Here is a 17,609-nt window from a genome sequence, read left to right as displayed (position 1 = left end):
AGCTCTAGCTCAATGAGATTGGATGGAGGGCTTTTGTGAAGGGCAATTTTCAAGCTTTGTTACAGATTTTCAATGGGATTTAGGTCTGAACTGTAACTGGGTCATTTACACACATGAATATGCTTTGATCTAAATTATTCCATTGTAACTCTGGTAGTATATTTAGGGTCAGTGTCCTCCTGACTGGAAGGTGAACTTACGCCCCAGTCTCAAGTCTTTTGCAGCCTTTAATAGTTTTTCCTCATGGATTGCCCTGAATGTAGCTCCATCCATCTTCTTAGTTAGTTTGACCACCTTCCTGTCCCAGCTGAAGAAAAGCATCCCAACGGCATGATGCTACCACCACCATGTTTGACAGTGGTGATGGTGTTTTCAGGGTGATGCACAGTGTTTGGTTTTCACAACACATAACATTTTGAATTTAGCCAATAAGTTCTACTTTGGTCTCATCTGACCAAAGCACCTTCTTCCACATGCCATAAAGGGGACACGGCTACCATGTGGAAGAATAATTTTTCAAGGCACTGTATACTAAACTAAATAAAATGAAAAAAAGGTCTCTTTTGTTAGCAACACAAATTTTACACTTTTGCAAGTCCCGCCTCTAAAGTGACACACACCTTCTGATAGTTCTCATCATGCTGACATTACATGCCCTTAATTTCCCACAATGCCCTCCTGCAGAAACGTAAACCATGAGATCTTACTAGTTGTCATGAGATCTTACAGCTATAAATAAAGAAATACAATTATCTTAGAATGTTAGCCTAATAGTAATTATTTCATTTTATATTTCTCCTTTATTCACAGCCCTAAGCTCTTTAGAGTTCAGCGTTGGACTTATTTATGTGCTCATAATCCTGAACACCTGATACTTTTATTGAGTTAGAAAAATAATTATAATTACTATTGTACATTTTTAAAAAACGTAAACCTTAGCTGTTCTAATTTGACTATTTGATTTACTAGTGAACAATAAAGAAATAAAATGGTTTTCCATTGGATAGGTGGTAATTACATAATGGCTGTTGGTCTGACCACTGGGACTCATATCAATCTAAAGAATAAGGTCTATGTGTGATTTGATCGTTAGTGTACATGTATGACCACTGCTCCATTCACTTCTGTGGAACTGCTGGAATGGCTGTCTCTGACAGTCTTTTTAAAGTGATTGGAGCAGTGGTCATTCTAAGGATTGGTGATGGTCCTAGCATTCAGAACCCCAACAATAAATGTATTTGATGGGAACCCTTTTAAAGCAATTGAAGCATACATGGGGTAAACTAAACTACTAAATCTACTAAACCTAAGAATTTGAAATGAAAGTTACGAACAAATAGTTTGTAAGGCCTTCTTTTTACTTCTTTTTTCTTTTTTTTACTCTAAAAGGTATATGTAATGTTAACATGAACAGAGACAAATCTCATAGATACAGCTAAATTACTCAAATATCATTGAAAAAAAAAGATCTTGCCATTGGAATGTACCTGGGTAGTTTTCAGCATAGTTGCATCCAATATCCAGGCCTTCTAGAGAAGACATCTTGAGAATTAAATCTTGTTCCTCTTCTGTCAAATAGGAATCACAAAGGCATAATTTCCTGAAAGAACTTATTTGTTGCTCAATTGCGGGTGCAAGGTGCCTGACAAAATCTGTACAATTATTCAATTCCAGCTCAATTCTATCTGATATTGAAAAAAGGACCTTAAAGTTTTCACAATCTACTTGAGAAAAATTGTCATGATTCACGTCATTTACTTGAATTTTAAAAACTGGCACCTTATACCCCCCAATAGATGTAAATGGGTGAATAATTGAGTCCATTATTACAATTTGGCTGGGGAAAATTGAGTAGAATTCGGAGCTGTCATTTTTTGACTTTTCATTCTTTTTTTTTATATCATTGAGTGGAAGATAAGCCTCCGCATAATCACTTTCTACTGTAGGGACACCATAACTTTCCAAACATCTCTCCAACCTTGAATAATCTGGTGGGGTTAGCTGCTTTTCTGCATTAATGTTAAACTTGATGCTGCTCAACAGAATAATACTTTCTGGATATTTTTCAATAAAACTGAGAATTTTTTTACCAGAATTGTTGTTGATCAGACTAACAGCAAACTCAAATGATTTCCCTGAAAGAAACTGTTTTATTATGGGAGCACAGTCTGGTAGACATTGACTTTCCATGGCTGATTCAATGGAAACTGTCTGGAGTACATTCATTAAAACCAAATTTATGTCCACGGGTGCGTGTTTACGAAGTATCAAAAAAAATAATTCTTCTTCTAGTTTAAGTTCTGGGTGGCGCTGCAAGTGTTCTGTGCTGTCTAGATGGCAAGCCAAAGCTTCTGGGTTCTCATAAAGACTGAAGAGATATGAAAGGATCTTGAGAGTCGCTTTTGTAGAAATCCTGGTTGCGTATTTCAATAAATAGCAGTAGCGTCCAATCATTTTAAGAAAAGTATTTATCTGATGAAGGTAATAGAAACCTTTTTCCAAATCTTCACTTTTCTCAGACTCTAGTAATTCACTGAGTCTCTTTCCAGCAAGAAACTCCTGGAATGAAGGATCATAGAACACATATATTGAATGGAGCCTCTGTGCTGTAAATTTACTCAATAGTCCATATTTGATGGCTTTGTCCCAATCCACACCAACTGCTCTTAAGTCATTCTCTGTAAACTGAAATTGGGAATTGAACAGTCCCTTGAGAGAAAGTTCTCCACAAGAAGACACCTGGGACGTCACTGCTTCCTTCTCATTAGCAAACTTTGTCATGTTATATTTTACGTATTCCTTAAACACATGGATGTCACCAGTGGTATTGGCATCAGGATACTGAATCCAAGAGGAACACTGGGCAAGAATCATTAATGGGGTTTGTAATATGGCTGGAAAATTTCTAGATCCTAGCAATTCCCGTATAAATGCATTTAAATGTTTAGTATTATGTGGAGGCAGGTTTTTGACTAGGTAAATTGCACTATATAGAGGGAACTTCTGGATGCTCATTATGGTTCTTGCATATTGCCGCAGCTTCATCCCCTTATCAGTGCTCACGGTGACTGCCATATTCAATCTGTTCCAAGGGTTCTTCAGTATTAATTCCTCTATGGCTTCAGGAGCCGAGTCCACCATACCATAGTCATCCAGGAGGAAGAGGACCTTATCCTTTAGTTTCTCTATGATATCCCCAAGGCTCTCTTCTGTCAAAGATGTTGAGTATCCGATCAGTTGTTGGCAGATGAGGTCACTGAGATTTTGATGGCTCTCGGCAGGAGTAAGAGAAATATAAAACACGAGACTAAATCTACTGATTATAGGACAGGATCCTGAGGCCCACAGAATGGCAATCTTTTTGAGAAGAGCGGTTTTCCCACTGCCGGCTTCCCCTTCTATCATGATGACATCTCTTAGCTCAGAGAGGATATCTGGTAATGTCAGTTGCCGAACCTGTTGATTTTTTATGTCTTTTAACATAACACATATGTCAGCAAAATGGGATTCCAGATCTACAGTAATGGAATCCCCAAAAGGAGAAGAACAGCAGAATGAAGGCTCATGATACTTTTCAGTAAGATGTTTTTTTAAGGTATCCACTTTTTCTTCGATCTGTGTTTGTCCACTTGTAAATTCTTAAAAAGAACAGAAGAAAAAAGAAAATCATAAAAGAAACATATAAAAGTTCACATAAGAAAAGCATTATGCACATGGCTCTGTTATCTTAGTATATCATAGATCAATAAATTATAGATATTCCAAAAAATAGGTTGAAATCTGGTGTGCTCCAAGTGAACAGCTAAATAAGGAGAATCCTGTCTGCAGATGAAATGCAAGGAAAGCAAATCATTACATGTGATTAGGGTATTTACTATTAATGTTGCGGAATCATTTACAGTAGAATTTCACTGTCATTTTTAAGGGCCACGATATGAACAGAATCATAGCCACACATTTTCAATAATGATGTAACGCTCAGTTTACTGACATCAGATAAGATATGTGGTAGTAGCCATATTGATGAAACCAAAAGTTTACATACACTATATAAAGAGACACATAGGCATGTTTTTCTCAGTATCTGACATGAAATCAGAATAAACCTTTCCCGCTTTATGTCAATTAGGATTACCATAATGTTTAATGTTTGCCAAATGCCAGAATAATGAGAGAGAGAGAATTTTTTAAGACATTTTTATTACTTACTGCAAAGTCAAAAGTTTACATATACTAAGATTACTATGCCTTTAAACAATTCTGTACTGCCCATATGATGATGTCATGTGTTTGGAAACTTCTGAGTTGCCAAAAAACCTCTGGAAGTGCTTTAATGTACACCTGAAACACACTGCTTCTTTGTGTAGCATCATGGGAAAGTCTAAAGAAATCAGCCAAGATATTAAGAAGAGAATTGTTGACTTGCACAAGTCTGGCTCACCCAGGGGTACAATTTAAAGAAACCTGAAGGTGCCTCGTTGATCTGTACAAACAATTATACAAGTACAAACAAGATGGGAATGTCCAGTCATCATACTTCTCAGGAAGGAGACGGGTTCTGTGTCCCAGAGATGAACATGTTTTGGTCTGACATTTGTATATCAACCCAAGGACAAAAGCAAAAGACCTTGTGAAGATGATGGCGGAAGCTCGTAAGATTGTGTCAATATCCACAGTGAAACAAGTACTGTATCAACATGGGATGAAAGGCCACTCTGCCAGGAAGAAACGATTACTCTAAAATAAACATAAAAAATCCAGATTTATGTTTGAAAATGTACACAGGAACAAAGACCTTAACTTTTGGACACATGTCCTGTGCTCTGATGAATCTAAAATTGAACATTTTGGGCATAATGACCATCATTACATTTGGAGTATAAAGGGAGAAGCTTGGAAGCCTAAAAACACCATCCCAACTGTGAAACACGGTGGTGGCACCATCATGTTGTGGGGTTGTTTTGCTGCAGGAGGGACTGGTGCACTTCACAAAATAGATGGCATCATGAGAAAAGATTAGGTGGCAATACTGAAGCAACATCTCAAGACATCAGTCAGGAAGTTAAAGCTTTGGCGGAAATGCGTCTTCCAAATGGACAATGACCTGAAGCATACTGCCAAATTAGCAACAAAGTGGCTTAAGGATAACAAAGTCAATGTTTTGGAGTGGCCATCACAAAGCCCTGATCTCAATCCTATTGAAAATGTATGGGCAAAGCTGAAAAGGCAAGTGCGAGCAAGGTGACCTACAAACCTAGATCAGTTACGCCAGTTTTGTCAGGAGGAATGGGCCCAAATTCTGACCAATTATTGTGAGAAGCTTGTGAAAGGATATCCCAAACGGTTGACCCAAGTCACTCAGTTTAAGGGCAATGGTACCAAATACCAATGAAATGTATGTAAACTTTTGACTTTGCAGTAAATAATAAAAAATTCCTTAAATATTCACTCTCTCATTATTCTGGCATTTGGCAAATATTAAAAATTATGGTAATCCTAATTGACCTAAAGAAGGAAAGGTTTATTCTGATTTCATGTCAGATATTGAGAAAAACATGCATGTGTGTCTTTTTATATAGTGTATGTAAACTTCTGGTTTCAATGGTGTCTTTGTAGTTCATTTTCTGACTAGAAATGGCAGATATTCCAACATGGATTTTTTGGGAGGCAGAAGATTAATGCATAAAGATTAGTAATGAGCGAGCACTAAAATGCTCGGGTCGAGCAAATTGGAATACTCGGGTGCTCGACCCGAGCAACGAGCCCAATGTAAGTCTAAGGGAAACTCAAGCATTTTTCAGGCGGCTCCCCACGGCGGTCTGCAGAGGGCCTAAAAATTGCCCAAATCGATGGGAACAGTGCTCAAATGACATGGAAACAGCATGGGGAAGACCCCTGGAAGCATCTCTGACTCCCAGATCACTGCTGTCAACAACGTTGTCAGAGTATTACGCCACTTTTATGGACTCACAATAAAACATACAAAAACGAAACCAAAATGGATTTTCCTGGGAAATATAATAAGGAACATCCTTTCCAGGGAAATGACTTGTATATAAGGCAAAATAAATAACCAAAAGCAAAAATACTCCTCCACACCTTGGGCTATGTTAACACGTAGCATTTTTGATGCGTTTTTGCACTTTTGCATTGCTTTCAACCAAGACAAATGCATTCACCAGGAAATGTCATTTTAACATTTTACAACCTTATCTGGCCATGTGGTGTGTGACACATGCATACAGTGCTGAAAAGACATGGGAACTGCATGGGGAAGACCTCTGGAAGCATCTCTGACTCCCAGGTCACTGCCTAAAAGTTTGCCTATCATAAGTGATCCTTGGCTCATGCGAAGATGCCTCCCGCCATGCACCTGTCGTTGCAGACTTGCAACAATCACCGTCCACGTCCTTGTCCCAGTGCAGCGTTCAGTTGTCCCTACCCCATTCCTTGGAATGCAAGTGCAAGTATGCAGGCAGCCACCCACCCACAGGCTGCAATACTATACTGCCAAATTTTTGACAGCTGCATGCACTTGAAATGTGGCCTTTTAGGCTCGTGGAGGTGGAAGTTTTTCATAACCTCATGCCGGCGGCGGCCGGCTGTCCATACTCGGTCCCCAGCCGCCACTATATTTCCCGGTATCGCCTCCGCCTTCCACAAGCACGGGTCCCACAACATTACCCGTGCCCTCCCCAGTGCACTTACAGGGAAGGACTACCTAACCACAAACACGTGGACAGGTGAATGTGGCCAGTACGGTACGGAGCCAGTCCACAACTTTTTTTGCTAAGAGTTGTATTTAGCTCGGTGAAAGGACTGGCATAGAGGGAAACCATATCTACCCTGCGTGTCATTTCTCCCAGGAAGTCCTGTAATTGAGCTTGTTGCAGAAGCAATGGCAGCCTGTCCAACATCAACTCGCACTTGTTGGTGGTGCTTTGACACACACACATCTTTCTTTGCGCATTTAATTTCTTGAATACAGAGTTGGACAATGGCCTGATCTGTAATGCGTTTTGAGAAATAACATGCACAAGCATGGCCGATCCACATTAAAAAAGCAGCCATAGAGTGTCCGGGAACCTTCCCTCATACTTTTCTTAGGCAGGGCTGCTTTTCGGCAGGGTTGGACGGGCCCACAAGAGAACCGGAGACTCCTCTGGCGGGCCCTGGCTTCTCCTTCAGGAGAGTTCATAGTGCCGAGGTGAGGCCATGATGATGATAGAGGCCACCATCTGCTTAGTTTTCTGTCACTTGGAATGCAAGTGCAAATATGCAGCCAGCCACCCACCCACCCACCCACAGGCCGCAACACTAAACTGCCAGATTTCTGGGCAGCTCTTTGCACTTGAAATATGGCCTTTTAAGCTCGTGGAGGCGGAAGCTTTTCACAACCTCATGCCAGCGGCAGCCAGGTGTCCATACTCGGTCCCCAGCCGCCACTGTATTTCCTGGCATCGCCTCCGCCTTCCACATGCACGGGTCCCACGGGTCCCACAACATTACCCATGCCCTCCCCAGTGCACTTACTGGGAAGGACCGCCTAACCACAAAACACGTGGACAGGTGAATGCGACCAGGGACGGTATGGCGCCAGTCCACAACTTTTTTTGCTGAGAGTTGTATTTAGCTCGGTGAAACAACTGGCATAGAGGGAAACCGTATCTACCATGCGTGTCATTTCTCCCAGGAAGTCCTCTAAAGCTGCTTGCACTTGAAATGTGGCTGAACATTACTGCTGGTACTTTTCTGTGGGAATTTGCTTGCCTCCTACCAGCCTGGAATATTTCCAGCAAACTATGGTATGACGCCATGGTATTAACACTGCCCCCAGTACCAGTAGTGAAGCCATCCCCAATTTCCTTCTCAGGAATTTTATTTGGTAGACTGAGTGGCTGCCCAAATACATTTTCTCACAAAGGAGCTGAAGATAGAGTGGCAGTAGGTGCAAGTTTCTCCAGCCTATTAGATATTAGAGGGTGAACGGCAGCACATTGGATCAGTGGTTAGCACTGAAACCTTGCAGTGCTGGGATCCCTGTTCAAATACCAGCAAGGACAACATCTGCAAGGACTTTGTATGTTCTCCCCGTGTTTGCGTGTGTTTTTCAATCTGAAACAGCTTCTCAGTGGGAGTTGTATTTCACCACAGCCATATTCTTTAGCTCGGTGAAAGGACTGGCATAGAGGGAAAACCGTATCTACCACTGCTGTCATTTCTCCATCACCAGGTTCCGCCCATTGTCACACACAACCATGCCTGGCTGAATGTTCAGCGGTGAGAGCCACAGATCAGGCTGCTGTGTTACAGCATTCAACAACTCTGCAGCGCTGGGCGGTTTGTCAATTAAGCATTAAGCATGTTATCTTCAGCACAGACTGTTGCCGCTTGGCCAAGGCAGTGCTGCAGTGCTGTCAGCTTGTGACTGATGTAGTCATTTCAGAGATGGAGGAGGAGGTGCATGAGCTGAACAATGTGATTACATAGAGGTTAAATTGGTGACGCTGTTTTTATACTAAAGAAAGATCTCATTGTTTTGTTTTTATTACGTTATTTTTTAAGACAAATGCATTTGTAGCACCCCGAGGGCTCGGCTGCTACAGGGGTATTGCACCTCAGACCAGAGGTGTGGTATTCCACTCCCGGGTAAGGATGGAGTGTGGACCAGGACTCGGTAGGCTGCATGCACCACACACACCCCATTTCCGAGGGACAGCTCAACGGTGCTCCCACAGAAGTGCAGGCACGACAGCTTCTGTCCCTGGCTGGAGTGGGGCGGGGAAAGGAATGCCCAGTGGTGTAGGAGCAGATAGGGGTGGGTCTTTGGGCATAGGTAGGAGCCCATTGGTTGCTAGTCACCTGGGCTCGGGTGTCAGAAGGAGGTATAAAAGGTGGGCACCATCTTAGATCAGTGTTCAGTTCAGTGGAGACAGTCTGAGGAGAAGACAGGAAGCAGAGCCCCTGCATGGGCTCTGCTCTGCAGGCAGGCCTTGTCAGGAGGCTGGAGCCTGAGAGAGAGAGAGAGAGAAGAAGGAACAGAAAGGAAAGTAGGAAAGGAACTGGAACAGAGGAGAAAGGAAGTAAGGAACACAGAGAAAGGCCCAGAGACACGAGGACAGAAGGAACCCCATATGCCCAGAGGAGATACTGGGTGAAGGGTTGGCAGAACAGGGTACCGGAACCCAAATTGGTGGAGGCAACAGATTCCTCAGCCAAAGACCGGAGGTTGTTACCACATCTTGGTGCGACCCCTCACTACATCCACCAGAAAGGCACACCGTATAGGGTCAGGGAAACCGGAGAGAGGTTTCGCCAACAGAAGGCTCGAGGAAGCTGGACAAAGGTGGGTCACTGGTGGGGACGGCCAGAGAAAGGAAAGGAAGGGAGTCCTGTGCCACGCTCTGGAATTGCCTGGGAGCTGGTCGAGTCCCTTGCCTGGTGGACGCAGCATGACTCGGGCGGTCCTAACTGCGCATAAGTGACCTGATAAAGAACTGTGAGTAAAGCATTGAAAACTGCAACTGCACGTCTCTGTGATTCCTCGCCGCACCAGCACCATTAGTACTGGGACGCTCACACCATCACCACCATCATCCACATTAGCTGCCCTGAGGCAATACTTCTCCCGTGGGGAGTTACCCCATACTCGGCTGCGCAAACAACATCAGCCTCAGCGGTCGGCAGCGCAGCGGTGGTCCCCACTGACCGCAATCCACGGGTGGCGTAGTCGGACATTGTTATTACCTAAGACTGCCACTGGTTTGACCGCCCTGGGCACGGACCGGGTCACCGCCACGGAGAACTACAACCCCCAGCATCCTACAGCGATCCGGCTCCGGGTATCCCCTGCACAGTACAGGCCCAGGGGGCGCGTCACATTCACCGGGAAATGTCATTTTAACATTTTACAACCTTATCCGGCAATGTGGTGTGTGACACATCATCAGACACATCCTGTTTTATTTATGATGGAGGGACTCTGAAAGTCATAAAGCCTATTTTTATAGGGCTTCAGGCGGCCTTTACTATTCTTAAAAGGCCAGCAGTCGGCTCTAGCTATTGTTAGAGAGCCATCAGCCGGCTATGCTTTGTTGTTCCCATTATTAACAAGTAGGTCTCCTATACTGTTATTGCGCATCCAGTGACTGCAAGGGCTGCCAAAAATTTGGACGCAACCCAATACCTATTTGAAGAGACATAGAGGAGGGTCTCAGTAAAAAAATGTTCCCATTATAAAGGAGCGGGTCTCCAATAGTGGTAATGCCCATGCTGTGACTGCAAGGGCTGCCAAAATTTGTGAAACCAACGGCTGACCAAATTTAGGAAAAACCCCACTAAGAAATTATAGACACATAGAGTAGGCCACAGTAACGACAAATTCCCATTAGAAAGGAGAGAGTCTGCTATACAGTTATAGGGTATGCAGTGAGTCCAACGGCTGACCAATTTTAGGAAAAAACCCACTAAGAATTTAAAGACACATAGAGCAGGGCCACAGTAACAAGGTACGACATGTTCCCACTAGAAAGGAGAGGGTCTGCTATACAGTTATAGGGTATGCAGTGAGTCCAACGGCTGACCAATTTTAGGAAAAAACCCACTAAGAATTTAAAGACACATAGAGCAGGGCCACAGTAACAAGGTATGACATGTTCCCACTAGAAAGGAGAGGGTCTGCTATACATTTATAGGGTATGCAGTGAGTCCAACGGCTGACCAAATTTAGGAAAAACCTCATTAAGAAATTAAAGACACATAGAGCAGGGCCACAGTAACGACAAATTCCCATTAGAAAGGAGAGGGTCTGCTATACAGTTATAGGGTATGCAGTGAGTCCAACGGCTGACCAAATTTAGGAAAAACCCCATTAAGAAATTAAAGACACACATAGCAGGGCCACAGTAACAAGTACGACATGTTCCCATTAGAAAGGAGAGGGTCTACTATACAGTTATAGGGTATGCAGTGAGTCCAACGGCTGACCAATTTTAGGAAAACCCCCACTAAGAATTTAAAGACACACAGAGCAGGGCCACAGTAACAAGGTACGACATGTTCCCATTAGAAAGGAAATGGTCTGCTATACAGTTATAGGGTATGCAGTGGGTCCAACGGCTGACCAATTTTAGAAAAAACCCCACTAAGAATTTAAAGACACACGGAGCAGGGCCACAGTAACAAGTAGTGTTGAGCCACCCCCGTAGTGTTCGGGTTCGGTTCGGTTCGTCGAACACAGGGATGTTCGAGGAACTGTTCGTCGAACTGTTCGTCGAACAACTTAGAAAACCGTCGAACACCGTTAAAACCAATGGCAGGCAAACAAAAACACATAGAAACACATAGAAAACACCTGCAAAGGTGTCCAAAAGCTGACAAACTGCTCAGAAGACACTCTCTTTAAAAAAGCCGGCCGGCAAATTCAGCAGCGGCATACACCGGTACCCGACAATTTAGACAAGAAGGAATAGAGCATCACACATAGATTAGATAGATAGAAACATGTCAGTCACACATATAAGAAGCACAGTGACAGTGTTGGTTACTGCACTTGTCATTTAGTGTAAAGGATTTATTAAAAAAAATATCAGTGTTTTCATGCACCGTCTCTTTAAAAAAGCCGGCCGGCAATTCAGCATCTGTACCCGACAATTTAGAACAGAAAGAATAGAGCTTCACACATAGATTAGATAGATAGAAACATGTCAGTCACATATATAATAAGTACAGTGATAGTGTTGCTTACTGTACTTGTCATTTAGTGTAAAGGATTTATTTAAAAAAATAATAGTGTTTTCATGCACTGTCTCTTTAAAAAAGCCGGCCGGCAATTCAGCATCTGTACCCGACAATTTATAACAGACAGAATAGAGCTTCACACATAGATTAGATAGATAGAAACATGTCAGTCACATATATATGAAGTACAGTGATAGTGTTGGTTACTGTACTTGTCATTTAGTATTAAAATAAAGGATTTATTATTAAAAAAATTGGCGTGGGGTTCCCCTTAATTTTAGGCTCTAGCGGAGGTTAAGCAGACGGCTGGGGCAGATGTTTGAAGCCTGGGAAGGGGGTAATACCCACGGAGCTTCCCAGGCTACTAATATCAGCCCCCAGCTGAATACATAGCCTTTACTAGCTATTAAAATGGGGGACCCCCCCAAAAAAATGACGTGGGGTCCCCCCTAATTTAATAGCTAGCAAAGGCTAGGCAGACAGCTGGGGGCTGATATTAATAGCCCAGGAAGGGAGCCATGAATATTGGCCCCCTCCCAGGCTAGAAACACCAGCCGTCAGCCGCCCCAGAAATGGCGCATTCATAGGATGCGCCAATTCTGGCACTTAGCCTCGCTCTTCCACGCTGCCCTGGTGCGGTGGCAGGGGGTAATAGGGTTGGGGTTGATGTCAGCTTATAATGCCAGCTGACATCAAGCCCAGGTTAGTAATGGAGAGGCGTCTATAAGACACCCCCATTACTAACCCCATAGTCAAAGTTAAAAAAACACAAACACCCAGAATAAAGTCCTTTAATTGAAATAAAGACACAATCCTTTATTGTTCTAAATTAAACCATACTTACCATCACGCCCATTCCAGCTGAAGCCAACGATCTCCTGCAATAAAAGAAAAATAATAAAGCAACCTCATCCTTACCTTTCCATGGTTCCCACGACAGCTTCAGCTCTGCTACATCGAGATGACAGGCTGGACCGCAGCAGAACGCTGCCATCCAGCCTGTCATCCCGCAGACACTGAGAAGCGCAGGCTTGCTTGCGCTGCTCAGCGTCTCTCTGTGACGACATCCAGATGAGCCGAGTTCATGTCCAATGAACTCGGCTCACCTCATGCACGTCACTGACAGCGTGGGAAAATTCTCACGCTGAAGCGCTGATTGCAGGAGAATTTTCCCACGCTGTCAGTGACGTGCAGGAGGTGAGCTGAGTTCATTGGACATGAGCTCACCTCATGCACATCACTGACAGCGTGGGAGAATTCTCCTGCACTCAGCACTTCAGCGTGAGAATTTTCCCACGCTGTCAGTGACGTGCATGAGGTGAGCCGAGTTCATTGGGCATGACCTCGGCTCATCTGGATGCCGTCACAGCGAGACAGTGAGGAGCGCAAGCATGCCTGCGCTTCTCAGTGTCTGCGGGATGACAGACAGGATGGCAGCGTTCTGCTGCGGTCCAGCCAGTCATCTCGATGTAGCAGAGCTGAAGCTGTCGTGGGAACCATGGAAAGGTAAGGATGAGGTTGGTTTATTATTTTTCTTTTATTGCAGGAGATCGTTGGCTTCAGCTGGAATGGGTGTGATGGTAAGTATGGTTTAATTTAGAACAATAAAGAATTGTGTCTTTATTTCAATTAAAGGACTTTATTCTGGGTGTTGTGTTTTTTTTAAATACTTTACTAGAAATTCATGGCGGTCATGCCTAATACTGGCGTGACCCCATGAATTTTGGGCTTGGGGCCAGCTGATAATACCAAGCTGGCCCTAACCCCTTTATTACCCAGTGAGCCACCACACCAGGGCCCTGGATGAGTTGGGTACAGCGCCAGAAGATGGCGCTTCTATGAACGCGCCATTTTCCGGGGTGGCTGCGGACTGCAATTTGTAGCGGGGGGGGGGGCCCAGAAAGCTTGGGCCTCCCTGCGCTGCAGATTCCAGCCCCCAGCTGCCTAGTTGTACCTGGCTGGACACAAAAATAGGGCGAAGCCCCACGTACTTTTTTTTAATTATTTCATGAAATTCATGAAATAATTAAGAAAAAAAGGGCTTCCCTATATTGTTGTGTCCGGCCAGGTACAAATAGGCAGCCGGTGGTTGGGGGAAGCCCGTTCCTGCCTGCTGTACCTGGCTGGACACAAATATAGTGCGAAGCCCCACTTAAATTTTTTTAAATTATTTCAGGAAATTCATGAAATAATTTAAAAAAAATTGACGTGGGGCTTCGCACTATATTTGTGTCCAGCCAGGTACAGCAGGCAGGAACGGGCTGCCCCCAACCACCAGCTGCCTATTTGTACCTGGCCGGACACAACAATATAGGGAAGCCCTTTTTTTCTTAATTATTTCATGAAATAATTTAAAGAAAATTGACGTGAGGCTTCGCCCTGTTTTTGTGTCCAGCCAGGTACAACTAGGCAGCTGGGGGCTGGAATCCGCAGCGCAGGGAGGCCCAAGCTTTCTGGGCCACCCCCGCTGCAAATTGCAGTCCGCAGCCACCCCGGAAAATGGCGCGTTCATAGAAGCGCCATCTTCTGGCGCTGTACCCAACTCATCCAGGGCCCTGATGCGGTGGCTCACTGGGTAATAAAGGGGTTAGGGCCAGCTTGGCATTATCAGTTGGCCCTAAGCCCGAAATTCATGGGGTCACGCCAATATTAGACATGACCACCATGAATTTCTAGTAAAGTATTTAAAAAAAACAACACCCAGAAAAAAGTCCTTTAATTGAAATAAACACACAATTCTTTATTGTTCTAAATTAAACCATACTTACCATCACGCCCATTCCAGCTGAAGCCAACGATCTCCTGAAATAAAAGAAAAATAATAAAGCAACATCATCCTTACCTTTCCATGGTTCCCATGACAGCTTCAGCTCTGCTACATCGAGATGACAGGCTGGACCGCAGCAGAACTGTAACGGGTCCGGGAGGCGGAACCTCTGAGCTACTATACAAGGGGGCGGCCCTTGTAAGGGAGCGGGTGGCAGTCTCTGGGTGAACGGACAGGGAGTTACGGCAAGTGATCAGGGCAGTCTCTGGGTAAGGGGTAGGTACGACCTGTGATGGCAGAGCCTCCGGGTAGGCTAGCAGGCAGATGGTAGATGTGTGCTCCCAGGTGAGCAAGCGAGAGTCTCTGGAATAGCAGGTGGTCACGGCACGTGACGGCGGAACCTCCGGGCTGGCAGGCAGGTAGGTAACGGAGAAGCGCTCCCAGGTGAGCGGGCAAGAGTCTCTGGAATAGCTGGTGGTCACCGCACGTGACAACGGGACCTCCGGGCTGGCAAGCAGGCAGGTAACGGAGATGCGCTCCCAGGTGAGCGGGCAAGAGTCTCTGAGATAGCTGGTGGTCACAGCACGTGACAACGGAGCCTCCGGGCTGGCAAGCAGGCAGGTAGCGGAGAAGCGCTCCCAGGTGAGCGGGCAAGCTGGTCCATAGACAGACTGACCGGAGTTGTAAGGCAGACCGTCGGACCTCAGGCAAGCAGGCAGGTAGCTGATGTGCGCTCCCAGGTGAGCGGACAAGTTGGTCCTTAGACAGACTGACCGGAGTTGTAAGGCAGACCGTCGGACCTCAGGCAAGCAGGCAGGTAGCTAGTATTCAGGCAGGAATCAGGCAGGTAACTAGCAGGAAACTGGCAGGAAACTGGCAGGTAACTGGCAGGTAACTGGCAACGGGACCTGAGGGCTGAAGCACAGGTGAGACACAGGTGCAAACAACATTGCTCGGGCACCTCCATTTTGGAGGAGGTGCCTTATATATGATGAAGTCCTCCGGCCATTGGCCGGGGACTCTTTAGGGCGGCGCGCGCGGCCCCTTTAAGAGGAGGGGAGCGCGCGCGCGCGCGCCCTAAGCACAGGGGCCGGGAAGGAGCGCGCGCTGAGAGCAGAGCAGGAGAAGGACGCCGGGACGGAGCGCGCGCTGACAGCAGAGCGGGGGGAGGATGCCGGGCACGGAGCAGAGCGGTGAGAGGAGCAGCGTCCCTGCCTAGCAGAGGGCAGGGACGCCGGCACTACAGTACCCCCCCCTTTAGGCCCCCCCTTTTTTAGGCCAGACAGAAATTTAGCTAGGATGAGAGGGGCATGGATGTTCTCCCGGGGCTCCCACGTTCTCTCCTCAGGACCAAACCCCTTCCAATCTACCAGAAAAAAGGTCTTTCCTCTTACCCTTTTGGTGGCAAGAATGTTCTCTACCTCAAACTCGTCCTCAGCAGAAACCGGAGCAGGAGGCGTACCTGTAGACTTGGAAAAAGAGTTAAGCACCACAGGTTTGAGGAGAGACACATGGAAGGAGTTAGGGATCCGTAAGTTGGCCGGGAGTTTCAATTTATAGGCCACCGGGTTGATCTGACTGATGACCTCCAGTGGGCCGATGAACCGAGGCCCTAACTTATAGGAAGGGATCTTGAGCCGGACATATTTGGACGAGAGCCAGACTTTATCCCCAGGGCGGAATTGAGGAGGGTCCAGACGTTTTTTGTCAGCGTGTCTTTTCATACGCTCGGATGACAGAAGGAGTGCGGACCGGGTACTCTCCCATATGGAGGAAAATTTGTTAACAAGAGATTCCGCAGCCGGATTGTCCACCGAGGTGGAGACGGGAAACGGGATCCGAGGATGCTGACCGTAGACTACAAAAAACGGGGATTTGGAGGAAGACTCGCTCTCGTGATTGTTGTACGAGAATTCGGCCCATGGCAGGAGATCCACCCAGTCAGAATGGTGGGCATTAACGAAGTGCCGAAGGTAACTGGTCAGGTTCTGATTGATCCGCTCCACTTGACCATTAGACTGTGGGTGGTAAGCGGAGGAGAAGTCCAGGGTGACGTCCAGCAATTTACAAGTGGCTCTCCAGAAACGGGAAGTGAACTGTACTCCTCGATCCGACACGATGTGACGGGGCAGGCCATGAAGACGGAAGATGTGGCGGATAAAGTCTTTAGCCAGCTCGGGTGCAGACGGAAGACCTGGCAGTGGAATGAAGTGAGCCATCTTGGAAAAGCGGTCAGCGACCACCCAAATGACCGTACAACCGGCAGAGACGGGCAGATCAGTTATGAAGTCCATCGCTATATGCTGCCAGGGGGCAGCAGGTACTGGCAGAGGTAGGAGGCGGCCGGCCGGCAGGTGTCTCGGAACTTTGTTGCGGGCGCAGGACACACAGGCAGAAACAAAGTCAATTACATCCTTGTGCAGGTTAGGCCACCAGTAGTGCCGGGTAATAAGCTGGAGGGTCTTTTTCTGACCGGCGTGGCCAGCTAGTTTAGACGAATGACCCCAGTGTAGGATCTTCTCCCGATCAGGTACTGGTACGAACGTCTTACCAGGAGGAAGACGATTTAGACTCACGGGAGCCACCTGCATTACTCTGGCGGGATCGATGATGTGTTTCGGATCCTCCTCGAGATCAGACACCAGAAAGGATCGAGACAAGGCGTCCGCCTTGACGTTTTTGTCAGCCGGGCGAAAATGAAGGACAAAATCAAAACGAGCAAAAAACAAGGACCACCGGGCTTGGCGCGGGTTAAGTCTCTGGGCATGCTGGAGGTAAGCCAAGTTCTTGTGGTCAGTGTAAATTATTACCGGGTGAAGAGCCCCCTCGAGCAGGTAACGCCACTCCTCCAATGCCAGTTTGATGGCCAATAACTCTCGGTCTCCTATGGAATAATTGCGCTCTGAGGAGGAGAAGAGTTTTGAGAAGAAGCCACAAGTTACCATCCTCCCGGAAGATGATTTTTGAGTAAGTACTGCTCCGGCTCCAGAGGAGGAGGCGTCAACTTCCAGGAAGAACTGCTTGTTGCCATCTGGGCGATGCAGCACCGGGGCGGAAGAAAAGGCCTGTTTAAGGGAAAGAAAGGCCTCCTCTGCTTCGGGTG

The 17,609-nt window shown here is 46.0% G+C and overlaps 1 protein-coding gene across 3 annotated transcripts in view; it reads right to left on the bottom strand.

The window, feature by feature from the left end:
• Window positions 1-17,609, bottom strand: part of LOC141265877 (baculoviral IAP repeat-containing protein 1-like) — a 220,595-nt gene that overhangs the window by 61,780 nt on the left and 141,206 nt on the right. For all 3 annotated transcript variants that reach the window (XM_073679547.1, XM_073679538.1, XM_073679555.1), the window contains one exon: window positions 1,488-3,638. In XM_073679547.1, the coding sequence (XP_073535648.1) occupies window positions 1,488-3,638 (2,151 nt within the window). The remainder of the gene's footprint in view (window positions 1-1,487; window positions 3,639-17,609) is intronic.

Source organism: Phyllobates terribilis, unplaced genomic scaffold, assembly GCF_046119375.1.
Source record: "Phyllobates terribilis strain yellow unplaced genomic scaffold, ASM4611937v1 Scaffold_1__5_contigs__length_1240528914, whole genome shotgun sequence".
Lineage (NCBI taxonomy): Eukaryota > Metazoa > Chordata > Amphibia > Anura > Dendrobatidae > Phyllobates > Phyllobates terribilis.
This window is presented reverse-complemented; position numbering and strand designations above follow the sequence as displayed.